This window comes from Colius striatus, chromosome 14 (genome assembly GCF_028858725.1).
Source record: "Colius striatus isolate bColStr4 chromosome 14, bColStr4.1.hap1, whole genome shotgun sequence".
NCBI lineage: Eukaryota > Metazoa > Chordata > Aves > Coliiformes > Coliidae > Colius > Colius striatus.
The window spans coordinates 17992604-18009859 of NC_084772.1; the positions used below are offsets into that span (position 1 = coordinate 17992604).

At 40.9% G+C, this 17256-nt stretch overlaps 1 protein-coding gene across 2 annotated transcripts in view; it reads left to right on the top strand.

Annotated features, from left to right (window-relative positions):
* CMIP (c-Maf inducing protein) overlaps positions 1 to 17256 on the top strand; it is a 129841-nt gene that overhangs the window by 70968 nt on the left and 41617 nt on the right. For both annotated transcript variants that reach the window (XM_062007621.1, XM_062007622.1), the window contains exons 2-3: positions 447 to 572; positions 9851 to 9901. In XM_062007621.1, coding sequence (XP_061863605.1) covers positions 447 to 572; positions 9851 to 9901 — 177 coding nt within the window. The remainder of the gene's footprint in view (positions 1 to 446; positions 573 to 9850; positions 9902 to 17256) is intronic.

The window sequence follows — 17256 nt, forward strand, 5'->3', positions numbered from 1 at the left end:
AACAAGAATGTGTGTAGTATAACAACTTTGATATGGTACACTGATGCTCTGTCTGTATGATTGGGATACATTTGATAGCACTTGCATAGCAAGAACCCCTAATGGCTCAGTTCAACTTGAAATTAGGTTCCACTGGTTTTAGGTTCAGAACAAATGCAGTTTGATGTTTTTGTATTTCAGGCGCCTAACTCTGACTTTTTTTTTTTCTCTCCTCTATTTTTCTTTCTAAATGTGAAGAATCTTAATACTTGAAAGAGTTGCATGAGGGTGGCTGGCTTGATCTCTCGATTCCATGGCCTGCATAAGAATTTTGCTTTCCAATTAGATATTTGCAGATATTTTCAACACCAAGAGAAATTTTGATAGTGCTGTTCTTACTTGAAATTGTGAAACTTCTGATGACTAAGTAAACATTTTTTTTCCCTCTCTCTTTTGTTTTCTTCCAGCCAACTGGGTACATGGAAAACTCCATTTCCTACAGTGCTATTGAAGATGTTCAACTGCTGTCCTGGGAGAATGCCCCTAAGTACTGTTTACAGCTCACAATCCCAGGGGGTACTGTTTTACTGCAGGTACAGTAAACACAGAAGTACAATTTTCTTTCTCTTACTATGAAACTCCTTTAACTTCTGTTTGCCATGCATGAAATGCACTGATTAAATCTTCTTGCTGACTTTGTGCATCAAAATAGTGTTCTGTGGAAATGCAGATTGATATGGACCTGGAACATTTGTATTTTTACTTATAGTCCTATTTCTGCATGAGACAAGTTATAAATTTCAACCTTCAATTCATTAGGAAACCCACAACTTGCAATGGAACTGATGGGTTCAGTCTTTGCTGGAAGATATCTGTGTATTTGTATGGATAGCTACACATGCTAGTTCTCTAAGTGTTGTTTTCAAACAGAAGACACTGCATTTACATTCTTCCAGATGTCTTCATCCACTTGTGAAGCTTTGTAGGACTCCTCGTGTCATTGTGCGTTTTAGTGACAGAGAAGAGAATTCCACAGCGCTGAGCTTTGGAACTGCTTTAGAGAAGGAAGAGAAAAGCAACTGAAACCCCAGCTGTTTGGCACCCAACAAACTTTGAACAGTCACAACTTCAAAAGACTCAATTAACCCCAATTTAGTACTCATCATAGTTCTCAACATTGTTTCAAAGACAATCTGCTACCTGTTATCCGTGGGGAATTTACTTTTCAGTCGAATATAAAGCCATGACTACTGTATATTTGCATTTCATGCAGGGTAGGACTGTAAATGGACTGGTTGAGCAATTTCTGCAGAAAATGTTAAGAAAAGATCAGTTTAAAGTGTGAATAATGCATGAAAAATTAAAAAGGGGTTTTCTCTTGAGGAAGTATGAACAACTTCAAAGGAAGTTTGTGTATTTGGGTGTGTACACACACACTTTAATTGTACCAATTCTGCACAAGATACCGTCCAGTAGATAAAAACATGAGAAAAAACTGAACAATACACTAATGACTGTGATGATCATGTTTGCTGGATCATTTATCCAAGAGCATCATGGTACACATTGCAGTGATCCATGGTGCAAAGTCCAACATTTCTTTATTTCTTGGTAGTGAGCTGTTTGCTGAAGCCCCTGTAGGGCCACAAAGTATCTGACACCATCTGTATCCAGGTAGGGCTTAGTTAATGCTCTTCTGAAATTACTCTACCTGCAGATCATGAGAAAAGTAACCCAAGTGTTAGCATTCAGTAACTGAAGGCTGGGTGCCAAGCTGGTCCATGTTTTCCATGCTATAGATTTCTGTAGAGATGTGGAACAGTAAAGTTGACTCTGAGTTGAGAAGCCAATATGACTTAACCCTAGGTCATGCTTATAGTAGGTCCACCTAGGTCCAGTTCTCCTTTGCCTTCATTTTAGATAGGCTGATGAGTCTGTCTGTATGCAGAGCTTTTCTCCAGCAGCCCAGAGGACAATGAACTTGACTTTAGTCCTTCACATGGTTCCTGTGCTGGTTCCTGTTGGCATGACCTGAAAACATCTAACCTTGGGGACTCTCGTGGTGCATAGGTGGCATTTGTGTCTTTTTCATATGTCCTTGACTTGAAGCACAGGCATGTGTCCTATTGCACACTGAGCAAATGTACCTGCCTCTGCTTAGTGTCTAGCAAATTTCTTAAGAAATCTTAAGATTTCAGGTGTTAACAGGGGAGTATAGAGAGTCTGGATTGCAGACAGGCTGCTGCAAGTCCACACAGGGCCTGATTCTGTAGTTTGCAAAGCCTCTCCTGTGTGTGACGTTGGGGAAGACAGGCAGACAAGCCATGGTTTCCCAATAGCTAGGTTAGAGTCCCCATTATTGATGAAATATTCCCTGCCTAATCCATTAATTGAATTAATTAGAAAGAAATTCCTTTGTCAAGTTGAATATTTCTTGTGATAATTTTGACATTTTTTTCCATAACTTTCCTTAGTGGTGCTAGCATTTCTGTTTATATGTGTTTCAACAGCTAGACTAGTTACATCTCCCTTTCCAAATTACATTTCTAAGTCTTTATTCTATAGTTTATGGTAGCCTGCTTAATAGGAAATGAGATAAAATTTGACCCCACAACTCCATGCCGAGTTTAAAGGAAATTGGTGGAGCTTACAGACTTTAATCCAGAGCAACCTGTCATTTGTTTCTTTAAAAAAACCCCAACCCTCAACACAAACCTAACACACAAATAATGACGTTTGTGAGAAAGTAACATCTTGGCGTGGATGTTTTGATATTTTCTTTAGAAAGATCAGTGCCTGTATGTAACCTCATAGGAAATTACAAAGAAGTGGAGTGAGCTGGGTTTCTTTTACATTTATTGTTGACTGGCTGAGCAGACTGGGTCAAATTGCACTATCACTCTGTGAGAATTTCAGTATAATTGAAAATATAAACTTTCCAAATGCTTTTAGTATGACTTGATCCTTGGTAATGTCTCAATTCATCCAATGTGGTCAGATTGGAGGGAGTATAAAAATAGATTTCCCTTATACAGTTTGTGTGTTCATAAATCTAAAACAGTGCTAAAAGTTACTTTTGCTAAAGAAATCAAGATGCAAAAACTGAATTTATGAAGTTGTTCAGTTCAGCAGACATTCTCTAGTATATGTGACAGTGTCTTAAGTATCCAAAAGACACATTCACCAAGGTGCTGGAAAATGGAGATGCTGAGAAATCAGCCCTTGTATACTTTAGTTATTTCCATATTTCTGAGAGGCTTCAATATATTTGTGGGAAATTTGGACTTCTGATCTTTTATAAAATCGTTGTGCTCTGCTAGTCTGAGCAGCAGCATGCTCTGATGTAAGGTCCAACTGTAATAGCAGTTGTGTGTGACAGTGGAAGAAGTCAAACTAATCCAAAACATGTTCCCAGTACTATTTCTTCTGAAGTATACTTTTGGTGAAATCTGTTTGGTCAGAATCTTTTTTTTTCCAAGGAGTTAATCTGAATGAGGTTCATACCTATATACATTTACACATAAATGTTTCAATGTTTTGGCTTCATCTCCTTTCCTAGTTTCTTTCCTACTTGTGATTAATTTCAGTTTTGTATATTGATATGTTTTTACACATGCTGTATTGTAAATTCTTTAGTACTCCAGGATACTATTGGCATGGCTTGACACAAAATGAAGCACTGTAGTAGTTCTGAATCACAGGCTTTCCCAGATTGTCATTTTGCAGAAGAATTTAAAATTCCAACTCTGCCTCACTGATTTGAAATGGGTGCAAATTTTGGGCAAGTGGCATTTTTCTCAGATGAAGAACATTCATTTCCAGCAGTCCTTGTGGGAGGATGTCAGCGTGTGGTGTCAGAGCATCCTTTGTGTATTTGCCTGTGTTAGGCATGACAAATGCCACAAGAGAGTCCAAGTCCATGTTCAAGTTCTCATCCCTCCTGTCTGCTGTCACCAAGGTCTATTTCTGGCTTATTACTGCAGAGTAATGAGTCAGACAAGGAAGAGTGCCATTACCTTTCCTTACATCACCCTGATGTCCTCCCATAGCAATACTGACCCATCCCAACCTATTTTAACACATGAAATCTGACAGGCAGCACCGGAGGTGATGCAGCTCCTCTTAGGAAATGGGATCATGATAACAGGATGTGTCTACCTGGGTTTCAGAGGGGGGTTTGGTTCTCAGGCAGCAAACAGCTTAATGTGGTCTGGAATAGCGTTGAAACGTTGTCTTTGTGCATGTGCTTCCCCCTCAGTGTTTGCTGTAGGAAGCACAATTGTCTGAGCCCAGGAGTGTCTCACTGCGTGGCATTTGGGAATTCTCACCGTCTCTTGCGGGAGTCACGGACAGTTTTCTGGTAGTCATGGACAGTCAGTTTTCTAGACATGCTAGGGGCTTGTGTTTTCTTTCCTCCTGCCAAATGATGTAGTCCTGGTCCTTCTGATGAGCCATAATCAGCTCTAACAGATTTTTTTTCTTTCCCTGCAATTGTGATAGCAGGTGTGAAAGGTGTTGTTGAAGCTGGCTGTTGGGCCACAAGCTCTTTAGGCCAGGAAGTAGGAGCTAAATTTAGGCTTTGAAGAAGTGTGAGCTTTTCAGTATCAGTAATAGCTGGGCCTCCTGGAGCTGGGCTAAACTTCTGCTTTTCTGCTTTCCGTTTATTAAGCACAATGTGTGATTATGGTATTGTGTGGATGATTATGAAGAGGATGCTGCTATTGATAGGGAAATAATGGGAATAACCTTTTGAAAGAGATTGAAAAAAAGCTTACTGCCTGCTTTCCTGTGGCGTCCTTTCTTTCAGATGGGTCACAAATGCCTCAAAGCTGCCACTTCCATCCCTAACACCAGTGTTGTTTTATTAATTTCTTGGCAATCAAGTGTAGTCAGAAGGAAAAACAAACAGAACAGGAAGCTTTGACAAGCAACAGTCACACATTCCACTCAGTGCTTGAGCACGCTGTTTTTGCCAGGGAGTCCCCACAGTAAATGTTTCCACTGGCTTTTCTAGTAATGTTTTATTTAATCTCCTCAGAGAACCTGGCTTTTGTTTTAAGGGTGAGTCCAGCTCATGCTGCTGGTGTTGAGAAGTCATGCAAGGACCAGAGTCCAGCAGAGATGGGCAATATTTGCAGGAGGAAAATTACATTTCTGGGATTACCAGCAGCTCTGTACCTCGAGTTATGCCTGAGGAACAGCACATTTCACTTGCCTGCCCATGTCGTGCAAGTGCAACGCTGGGTTTTGCATCAGTAGTGTAAAGGTTTTATACAATCTATGTGCAGCAGCAGCATGTGTGCCATAGGGGTTTGACTTCCTGCAGCCCAGAGCTGCTCTGCTCCACTGTTCCTGTGGCTGATAAATTGGTGCAGAGAAGCCTGCAATATGAGTCTTGGTAATGAAAAACAGCTGGAGGAAAGCATAACAAAACCTCATCCTAGTGATCAGAGAGAACGCACAGGAGTGAAATAGAAACATAGAATAAAACCAGGAGGAGTTAAGAACAGAATATAGACTGTCAGATCCCACTTATTGCCACATCTTTTCAGATGGTAAAGTCCTTCAGGAGGGTATGTGTGAGGGATGCTGTTGTAAGGAAAAATCAGGGAAATTCTTGCTACATGGACAAGCCTGTTCTTGTATTCTGAGTAACACACCTGCCAGTAAAAGGGGATGCTGTAGTGCTAACTTACCGCTAAGGGAACTTGGTAGTGTGGTATGTGAGGTGTGGTGGAAATGACAAATTTTCTGCTGATACTTGTTGTTGTAGCCATATTGGTACCAGTGAAGCTGTGGATGTTTATATTAGCTAAAGGTCTTTACCATAATTTCTGGAGTGATCGGTTTCTTGCAGTTTCAGGTGTTCTGTTTCTCAGCAGTACGCAGGTTCCTATTTTGTCTCCTCACCTGGGTGGAAATTACTGCAGGGGCTGTAACACTGGCATGAAGCAAGTGTTCAGTTTCCTATTTTTGTAAGTAAAAAGAAAACCTGCTTTTAAAAAGTTCACCGCTTTTTAGTGACAAAGTGTATTCGTTGAGTAAGAAATAAAGTAGTTTGGGTGCAGAGGAAAATACTTTCCTTTTTGAGCAGAGATTTACTCATGTTGACCAAAACTCTATATATGCTGGCATTTAATCCCTTGCACAGTTTTCCTTAAGTGAGCAGTCTTTTTGAAGTTGACTAAATTAATCCTCTGGGTAGATTTGATCTTGCAGCTGATCTCACGTAGGTTTTCATCTCTGACTGAACATTTACGCCACAAAAGTTAGAGTATAAAATCCTTTATAGCACGTTTACAGGAATAATAATAAATAAGCTACAAGAAGTTAGTATCTTCTTGTACCTTCTAAGTGTTTTACTGCCACATTTTCCTGTTTTCTAAATTACTTTTCTACTAGGTTGTGGTTGTGCAAAAACGTGAGGGCTTGGTTGTGCAAGCAACTCTAAACAGTTGGACCTTGTGCCACCCACAACCGTGCTAAAGCCATTGCATCTGAGATGATAATTTTTAGCAGAACTGGAGCCTAAACATACACACAGGGGGCTCAAACTAATATTTTATATACATAGGATATAGAATCTCCATTGCACTTCATTCCTATCTCACTGATCCTTAGTAACAACAGTAGACAAAACAGTGTCAGGATGAATCTTTTTTTAAAGTTGGACAGGTAGCTGGTGGTGTTGAACCAGACCCATTGTGTGGGCAAGGCTGAGAGTAAGGAAAACTTTCCCTGTGCTGTCAGCATGCCTAGGAAAGCCTGTTTTAAAGTCTTTTGTGTCTCATTTTCTTCTCTTTATTGTACCCTAGAGCTGAATAAATATAGTAGGCTATGCTCTCAGCTGGAGTAAAAAAACGTAGGTGTCAGTTACCAGGAAGGGATGAGTTCAGGGCAGAAGTGTTGGGCTCCAGGAATGCACACGAGATAAATGTGTGTTGAGCCCTTGAATTGTGGTTCCCAGCACTGCTTTACAGTTTGGTGCTCATTGCTCCAAACTTCAGAAATTTTATGCTCAGTAACCTGTGTGCTCAAGTAAGTCATTGTGTGCAGAGGTGGCCATTGGCCAGACAGCTGTCTGGATGAGCACTGACAAGAGCCTGATGGTTCTTCTGTCACCTCAGCACGTTATGAAGCTCCCGGTTTTTTTGGTAAGAAAGAAATATTCCCTGTAGTCCCTTTCTCAGTGTAAGCCTGAGAAAGGAAAGGGGAGGAACAGGGGATGCTGCTCAAGAGCAAGCTCTTTGTTGTGCTCCACAGAACTTTCAGCATTTCCTGCAGATGGCTGTGGTTTTGCAGCTTACTGGAACTGGGCAGGCGGAAGGGTGCACTGGAAGGATTAGCCCCTGCTGCCAGGCTGAAATGGAGAATGCTGGTGTCAGACAGCTCCATGCAGATAAGGGTGGTTGGGTTAAATGCCATCAGACCATCTGTGTTGCACTCTGTGGAAAGAGTGCTGTGAATGACCATTGACTTTCCAAGTTCCTCTTACCGTTGAGTTCTGATCGTTAATAGAAGTGTGGGGGTTCCCTAAAGGTTTGTTTTTCCACTTTTGTGTTCACTTTATCTTGTCTTTGTTTTCCTTGCAAGTGGTCTTGAATGACAGCTTGAGCTCTGAGGGTTTCTAGTTTTAGAGTGGCTCAAACTCCTAACCTAGATCCAGGTGCAAGTTTTCATGATCACTTTTCCTGTACAATAGCTAACAGTGTGTGTTAGACAGTGCTTGTTTCCACACTTGGTCACTTTGTTCATTTCACTTTTGAAATGCTTTTTATATATTGCTGCTGTCAAGTTAAACAAGTCTTTCCTCTGCTGGTTTTGGTTTTCCCTTTTATAGCATTCTTTGTTTGTTTTCTCCTCCAGTATTTGCAGTCCACTTGTGTCTCTACCTCTGCCTGATGCTGTTGTCCTCATTAACAGCTTCTGTCATCCAGTCTGTGTAAGGCTCCAGTCGGTTGCACAGTCCGTCTGCTCATAGTATTCTTTAATTATTAGTCGTGGTTTTACAATCTGTAGCTGCTGACATCCCAAAAGCAGGAGTGTAATTAACAGCTGTCAACAGTTGCCATTTAGGGCTTTAGCATTTGCTCTTACTTTAGACTTCAGTGCATTTTTGGTTCAAGTAATATAATGATCCGACGAGGGGCTAAATCATGTTGACAATTTGCCTATTTGAGAAGTATTTATCTCCCTAGAATACTTCAGATTTTATCGTTTTAAATACTTATCTCTTCGTTTGCTTAGCTCCTGTATACTCAATGTGCATATTTTTGTGTTTAAGGAAGTGATGGATGTGTAACTTGCAATATTATCTGCACTATTGCTTAATGGACATGCTCAAGCCACAAAAAGGATCAGTTTTACTTATTCTTTAAGAGTTTTGATGCTGGAATTTGAAATAAAAGTTTTTTGTTCCCCTCCAGGAAACATTTTTCTCTTTTAAAGAAAGAAAGAGAGAAAAAAGGGTTGATTTGAAATCGAGTTGGTTTTTAAAGCATTTTGTCTGGACAAAGATAATAAATACCTAACAATATGTACTTCATGCCTTTTAAATTATGTTTAAAATGTTCTTCAGGCATTTCGTGGCTTTTTGATATATAAATAAGTAATATGTAATATGTAAATAAGAGCATTACTCCATTTGATTTGGAGAAACTAGTTCAAATTTATGTCACCCAGACATCAATGTCTGACCCTGAGTTTAAATGCAGCTTTGAGAACTGTACAATGCTTTTACTTTAGTATTCTTGCCATTATCAGTGAATTGAACCAGTGTCAGGAAATGAAATTCATTTTGCAGTGTGAATTTTGCATGCTTGCCTGAAAGGTGTTGAGGAGTGAATGATGCTGTCATTTGCAAGAAGTGTGTGCTTTTTAGCTCGTGGAGACTCTCACTTTTTTTGTTTAAAAAGCACCCATGGATTTACAGTGTATCCTGTGTTTTTTCACTAATTGTTCAAAACATTTTGAATTATAGGTAAAAATTACCCATTGGCAGCGATGGGGTCGAATTGAAAAAGCCAAAAGGGCATTTATACCCACTCAAATATTTCAGAGTTATGTCACCTTGTTAAGACATGTGTGCTTATGTCACTGGAGATGCTTTTATATTGTTTGATACCGAGCCTTTTGACCTTTGGGAGTATTGAACTATTCCTTCATTGGCTATGAACCTGGCTTCACACTGAGAATTTCTGGCAGCTCTGCTTAATACAGACAAAACCGGGTGATTGCTGGGAGTGATTATTGCAACATTTATGCCGTTGCTGCGAACAGTCTGTGCATGTATCTGCACGTCCCTGTGTGTGTTATGCTTTTCACTCTGTTTTAACACTACTGAAAGAACTGAGATGTTATTTGAATTGCTTTAGAGCCAGCTGAGGAGCAGGGCAAGAAGGGAAACTAGAGTATGGAAAAACCCACTCCTCCTTGTAAAATGTCAACCCATCTTCTTACTCTGCTTGTGATGATTAATAACAAACACAAATGCCCTACATTAAAGATCTGAACAAAACCCGATTGAAGTCAGAGAGGGTTTTGCACAGTCTTTGGGTTGCATGCAATTTCATTGGAGGTTAATGTTTTGTAAGGTTTTGCTTCAGTATTTTACAGTTGGAGCAGGGGTTTTTGGTCACCACTTTCTGTCAAAATAAACTTGTTATAATGTAAACTTGTAGTTTTGAGCAAAGAGCTTCCCTCACTCTGAGGCTGGGGATGAATTAGCCAGGGTCATAAAGTTCCAAAGAATACAGTGAGTGCAGTCAGATTAGTCTTAGGACAGATGTGGGTGATTTGTTTAGTTTTGGCTGGGTGATGTGGCACACTGCTAGATACTAATGATTCTTTTTGTAACTTTTGCTTATTACAGGCTGCAAACAGTTACCTGAGGGATCAGTGGTTCCATTCTTTGCAGTGGAAGGTAAGTTCTGCACCTCACTGTCTTCCTTGTCTGCCTCTAAGAATACTTTTTAGCATTCTCTATTTCTTCATTGTCAGAGTCCCAGATGGATAAAGTTTTTTCTTGCAGAAACCCTAAATCAGGACACATCTGCAGGTTCAACTTGTTCATAGAGTGAAAGAAGTGGATAAATTAACTTATTACATAGCCTAGCTTTGTCAACGTATGATTAGCTTAAAAAAGTAGATAGCCACTAAATTCACATTCAAATAGTACAGATATTGGATGGTTTTGGTTTTGTACTGTAAAGAGTAATATGTTACAGAATGACTACAGCCGAAGCTTATGCTTTGGACTCTTGGGATAGTTTGTGGGTTTTGTTTGGTTGCTTTTTTTCTTTTTCTGAGAAAGGGTGTTTTCTAGAGTTGCTTATTTTAAGTGTCATCAATCTGTTAATCATCAGTTTGTGTTTATGCTTTAGGATGTTTTGGACTTAAAGACAGTGAGTTTCCATTTCAGAGGTCTCAAGCCCTTTCTCATTTTCAGTGGGAACAATGGACTGATTGCCTTGAGTAGGGGAAATGGACCACAGTGACAATATTGTCTCTCAAAAGCAGCACATTCCTCATCAAAAACTGTAGCTGCTGACCTTTGGATGGAATCTATGTGCATCTTTGATGCAGCTGGAAACAAGTTTTGGCCAGATGCTGAATGTGGTTGTCCTTTCTTGTCTTGTGGTGGGAAACACAAGCAGCAGCGCTTCAGCTCAGGACTTGTCTCCTGCAGGGTTTCAGTGAAGTCAGCCAGGTTGGCTGTGTAGCTTATCAAGATTGCAGCCTACTGACAGCAACCACATGTGAAAATATAAGGAAGTCCCTCCCACCAAACTGGTTTTGCTGTAGGTGTGTTTGATAGTTACAAAATAGTTGTGTGGCAAAACTACAGCATTGGTGTGCATTGTACAGCGGTCAGCATCTGGCAGAATCATATTCTGAGTAGATCCAGGTTCTTATCAGTAAGAGCCAAGGATCAAGATCTGCTTTTCTAGACCACGGGCATATTCTCCAGCCTGTTACTCTGATTGCCTAAATGAGTGTGAGACAGTAGTGCTGATAGCAGAAGGCTCAGCTGTGGTGTGGCACTTTATTTTGGCCTCTTGACAGTATCATTAACACAATGCCTGGCCAGTCTTGCTTTCTTTGCAACTCCTGAAGATAAAAAAGGGCTTAAAGCATACAGAGACAGTATCATGTGGCTGTTATTTTCCCTTCTGCTTTGGCAGGCAAGGGTGATCAGAGAAAGCATAGATGGAAATGATGATGGAGTTTCTTTCTCTACCTTGTCCCCAACCAGGACGGCAGTGGTACTAATGTACTGATGGCATCTTCCCCCTTCACTCCTGCAGTGAGGGGAAAATCAGGGTTGGAGGTGCAACTCTGAGAAGAAAAAAACAAAACCAAACCATTAAGGAGTGGTAAAGATGCAACCTAGCCCTGCCACCACCCATCCCATCAGTTTTGAAGGGGAAAAAAAAAGCCTAGACAGAATGACCTGGCTTGCTCACATGCCTTTCGGTCATGGAGAGGGAGCTTTGCTCTGTGGGAGTTGTTTTTAAAGGAGTATTTCTTAAACTTTCCAATGCTTCTGACCAAGCCTCTCATTTTGGGAAACTCTGAGTAATTTAACTTGTTGCAAAGTAGAATTTATTTTTACTTCCTTGCTTCCCTCCCCACCCCCATTAAGTTCGTTTCTGAAAAACAAGTGAAACATTATCTTGATTTGAAAGACCTTCCCTTTACCAAGAATAGCAAGTTGCTTTTTCCCATAAGAACAGTGACAGGGTTTAGTCACTGCCCAGGTACTTTACACTAACAAATTCCTCTTTGCTAGAATGGAGATAGTTTTGATGGATTTTGTTGTTTAATAGTTCAGAGGATGAGCACCTGGTAGCTTTCTGCTCTTTACTTCGGTAGATATTTGGCAGATTTAAGTGACATCACAACAGAACTAAGAGGCAGGACAAGTGGTATATCTAGGAGAGTGGAGGAGGAGTGTAGTTATGTGGTCTACCTTAGTGAAGCTGATCACTTTAAGAGCCAGGTGCCAAGGTTCATCTCACTCCATAATTTGTATGGTTTGATGATTAAGCAGGTAATGAGGGAACCCACAAAAAAACCAGGAAGCCTGTTCTTCTGGAATGGGTCATTTACACAAAGCACCAGCTGCCAGAGAGATCTCCGCAGCTGTATTATAATTGGGTGGTTGTGCTGATGAATGATATATTTGTCCAGTGGTCTTACAAATAATAGGTCAAAACATTTCTGCGGGCATGCAGAACACAGATGCAAACTGATGCAGATAGCTGAAGCAGTTATTCAGGGGAAAACATTCAGAGATGAGCTCGCTATTGTTTGTACTTGTGTGGTGGAAGCTCTTAGGGGATGCAGCTGAACCCTGAGCCCTACTGTACTAGGCACTAGATGTAGTGTAGGAGACCTTCACTTCCCTTTCCCTGCCCCAACAAGGCTGGAGGAACCCATTTGATAGATGAGAAACTGATATTCTGAGAGTTTCCAGCAGTGGGGTTTGCCCTCCTTGATCCTTAAAGACGAATACTTAAATTACAGTTGTGAGAGCAGATTCATTTTCTGTCAGTGTCCTTCTTTTTCCTGCACTCCAAGCCTTGGGAGTCAGGTGCTGCATGTCATCTGAACAATGGATAGGTCCAGTGAACCCCTGTGTTGTTAAATATTGGGGGAAACTCTTTAGGTTCAGGCACATCCTGGTTATCCTTTGGTCTGGTATGAAGGTGGTGAGGTCTATGAGAGACCTTTTTTGTGATGCAGTTTTAAGGATTAACATGCTGTGAGAACTCAGTTTGCCAGTCAGCACCCTGGAAAGAATTTTTCTTCTAGAGAGACATTGAAATAAAAATCAAGAATAAGTTCTTTCTGCAGCCCAGAGAATAATAAAAGAGATGCTACAGATAAACAGAAATAAAATAAAGCCAAACACATAATTACCCATGGTTTAGATCCAGCTCCAAGAGGTTTTATGTGTCATCCCACTAACTAGCTGTCAAGATGCTTATACAGCTTTTTAGATGCAACTTTCTCCTCGAATACTGTGCTCATTGGAGAGAGCATGGATGTAGGGACAGACTGTTCCTTATGTAGTCATTTTCTTTATGAGTTTTCTATTTCAAACCCTCCCACTAAGGGTTACTTATAATTCATCATTCAATCTGGATATCTGTGTATCACAACTCCTGAAGGATTATTGGCCACCTCAGCCTATTTTTAGAAATCCTGCTTTTCCTTCAGGTTCTAGCTAAGCCAAACTGTCTTTGTCCAGAACATGTTAACAACTGTCCAGATCCTCAAACATATCATTAATCCATTGTGTAAGAAACATTCCTCTCAACCAGGGAGGCTGGATTGAAACCATGACATGTAATCTTTGCCATCTGGAAGCCGATAAGTCATAACAGTATATCAATAAAGATAACAACACTTTCTGTGAATATACAAAAGAGAATTAACACATGCAGTTCATTGCCCTTTCTGAATCTCGGCTAGATACAGTGGTGGCCAGTCACTGCTGTAGGGGATGAATACAGCAAAGCTTGGCTTGTGACTAGTGGTTTTTGGGACACATACAAATAGCAAATATGTACCCTTGGCACTCTCCCAGACAGTATCCATCCACTTTGTTGCTTGTTTATATCTTGCAGTCTTTGAGCTAAGGACTTTCTGTGTATTTGTATAGTGCCTAGCACATAGAGGTACCATCCTCTGTAGAAAGCATTGAGCTCTACTACACCACATGCTTAAAGTATTAGTCATTAAAAGACCTGCTTGACTAATTTAGTCCCGTGTAACACTTTGAATTCAAAAAAACATAGGTGAGATCATCTCCTGGGGTCTTTGGGTCTTCTCTTGTGATACAGAGTGCAGTGATAGATTTACACTGGTTGAGGGAAGTACACCTAAAGGTTACACAGGGCACGTTACATTTTTTTAGCATGCTTGATAGTAAACTCTGGACACCGCTGTCGTTGTGGGATGTTGGTTGCTTGTGTTTTCTAGTTAGCTGAATGATGCAGCAAGGAAACGTGTCAGTTGACGGCCTTTGGGGGAATGTCCTGAATTGACACAATACAGAAACAACAGCCTGAAGTCTGCAGTAAACTGTGAAGCATGACTCAAGCTGAGCTTTGTGTGCCTCTGACCTGGATCTTCTAGAAAGGCTTGCCTATACCTTGTCTTCCCTGCTGCTATTAACCAGTCCATGACTGTGCAGTGCTGCTTGGTTAAGCGGTTTTATCCATCTGTGAGCGTGGACGGTGCACTTAATTGCTGAATTGTTTAGGTTGGAAAGGACTTTTGAACATCATCTGGTCCTCTCCCCAGCCATGCTGCCTTTTCCCTCACTCAGCACAGGGTGTGCTTTGAGGTTGCAGGGAGCTGTCACTTCCCTCTCCCCGCTGTCTGTACTTGTGCTCATGCAGCCCAGCATACCTCCACAGCCCTGACTTGAGTCGACAATCACATTACTTGTGTTTGAAAATTCATTTTCAGACTCCATGTTTTGATTCCCATGAATTGGGAAACTGGATCAGTGCTGTCTTTTGGGATTTGCAAACATTTTGCACTGAAGGCTGAAACAAGCAATGTTGGCCTTCATTCAAAAACTTTAATTTTGGATTAATACTTTCCTGGTTCTCATAGGGATTGTTGTATCTGTGGTTTTGGGAAATAGATAGTTCCATGCACAAGCAACCCTATGAATTGCAAAGGGATTAGCATATAAAGTCATATTTGACCTGAATGATGGTGACACTGTCTGGTCTTTACTGTGTCCAGGTTATGAATTCCTTGCCCATTAGTACTGAATATTTTTCATACAAAAACTGTGGGTGAGTATCAGTTTTTGTTATTTCCCTGTACTTTAAAACTGCAACAAATGAAGTTGAGAGAAACTGTTCTCTGAAAGTGTGGTGAAGCCTTCCTTGGGTAAAGCACCTTTCCGATTTTGTCACCATGGTAATGATTAAAAATAGTGCTGATACAGGAGTGGGGTTTATATAGAATTTAAATGATGACATTAAAGAAATTTATAGGCTTAACTCTCGATAAATCATGCCTTAAAACCGTGAGATCAGGTAAAAGGCACATTGGTTATGGTTAAAGGGGCCTCTGTCTGTAATCACCTAACTTATGGTGTGAGACAGGATGCTTTGATACCCTGGGACAGTTCAATAGTCCTGTGCTGTACTGCATGGTCAAAATATTATTTGAAGAGCTCAGCAGCTCTTTGGAGTGGAAGTTTCTGGTCTTCAGACCCTCTCTTTAGTGCTTACATGGCACACACGACTGTAGTTCGCCGATTCTTTACTTTCTTTACCTGAAACCCTGAGCTATTTTCACAAAACACAGAAGTTCCCTTTTTCTGTTATTTTAAGGTGAAACAATACATAATTATCATACAACTAGGCTAACAACAGTGCTTTTTTGTGTTGTGGTTTTTTCTGCTTTTTTGTCTGTATATGAGTCAATAATATATTGATAGGATCCTAAACTGTGGCGTTAAATTTTGTCTTTCAAAGCCTGAGTGCTTTGGAAATATTTTGGGCTTTGACACACGAGTTTAGGAGGAGCGAGTTCCTTGCTTTGACAGATAAAAGACAGCCCACAAGGTTTTGGTTGGTGGTTTTACTCTACCTGTGGAATGCATGAGCATCAGTTGTGGGTGGCCATGGACAGTTTTAAGATGGCCAGAGCCTCTCCCTCCCTTGCAGAACAGTGAGTGCCCTGATGGAGTTTCAGGCTGGGCTTTATATTCCATAAGGAGCAGATGCAGCGTCCAGGTGTTGTGCTGATGGATCCGTGTTGCCAAAAAGTGAAGCTGGTGCCAGTTAGAGCTTTCCGGTGAACACAGTGGGACTAAAAATATTTCTTGGCATTTTTCAGTTCCTGATGCCCCCTCTCATGATGTTTACTGCCAAGTTTTATTCTGCTTTTGTGTATGACAAGTAACGTGAAATGCAGCTGTGTGTGTCTGCATGGAGCTCTCCAGTGATGTCCCCTTGCCCTGCATGTGATGACTGATAATACTGCCTGGTCTGTAGTCTATAAACAACCATGTTGCAAATTTAGGAGCAACATTGTGGAAATTTTGTCAATTTTATGGGATGTTTCTTGGTTTGGTAGGGTTTTTTTTGGCTTAATGTATCTTCATGAGCACGTGAAGCTCCCTCATTTTCCTGCACAAGTTTGACAATCTTAAGCCATCTGTTATCAGAAGTCATTTGAAAAATCTTGGCCTTGTTTTCTGTTTCCAGTCTCCGTTTGCTGGAGGTGGCTGTGCTGTCACAGCAGAAAGGCATTGATCTCACTTTGGGGAGTGGAAATGAATAGATGAAAAACAGACAAGATGTTGACAGAAAGGTTTTCTTTCTTGTGTTTTTATATGAAACACTGATGACTTGTCATGAACTGGGACAGGTAGACTGGTTAGTTTTTATAAGCTTTCTCACTGCCTTTGCATTAGGAAAAAGCCTCGCTCTTTCAGGAGGGCATTGCAGCAGGTTCCTCCCATAAGGTACATCTGCAGCAGCTGATCAGTGTTTCTGCTCTGCGTTGGCTTAACATGAATCACTTCAAATCTGGGAGCTGCATATCTGTGTCAGCACAGCACTTTGTCCAACCAAAAGAGGCTCTCGGCAACATGCTGAGATGCCAGCCTGGATCTGAGCTGCTGCTCTGAGCTGCTCTGCCCTCCTCCAGCTATATGCACACATGGATTGTGTACCCATAGATGATTCCTGCATTGCCAGAACAGGCTTTTTTAAGGAGACAGAACTCAGGGCAATTAATGGCCTAGTGATGAAATATGAGTAGAAACTAGATAGTTATTTTCTAGCATGCTTTAGCTAAGTCAGGACCAGCTCTAAATTTTCCCCTCTAGACTTGGATGCTATCCTGTTCAAATTAATATTAGGTCTGAAGATAGAGGGGTGTCAAAAACAGCTGAATAAACAGGTCAGCTTGTTATTGTGTACTTAGGTCTCTGCACTGAAGAGGAGTAAATACGTGCTGGAGTATGTTGCTTCTCAGGAATGCTAAACTGCTGGCCAGGAGGGATCCTCAGTTTTTGTCCTGCTCCTCCATTATTCCAGGGCTGACCTTATGACTAATTCTTTGCAATTCGGGACTTCCAGGTCATGGTGACCACTAGTTTCACCAAATTGCAGCTTCTCATCTATAGCTGTCATAATACGGACCTGCACCAAAATTAGTCTCTTGTTCAGCTTCCTAGCTGCAGAAAAACCTGGTTTTTAGAAGATCTCTTAAGAAGGCAGGACAAGACTGGTA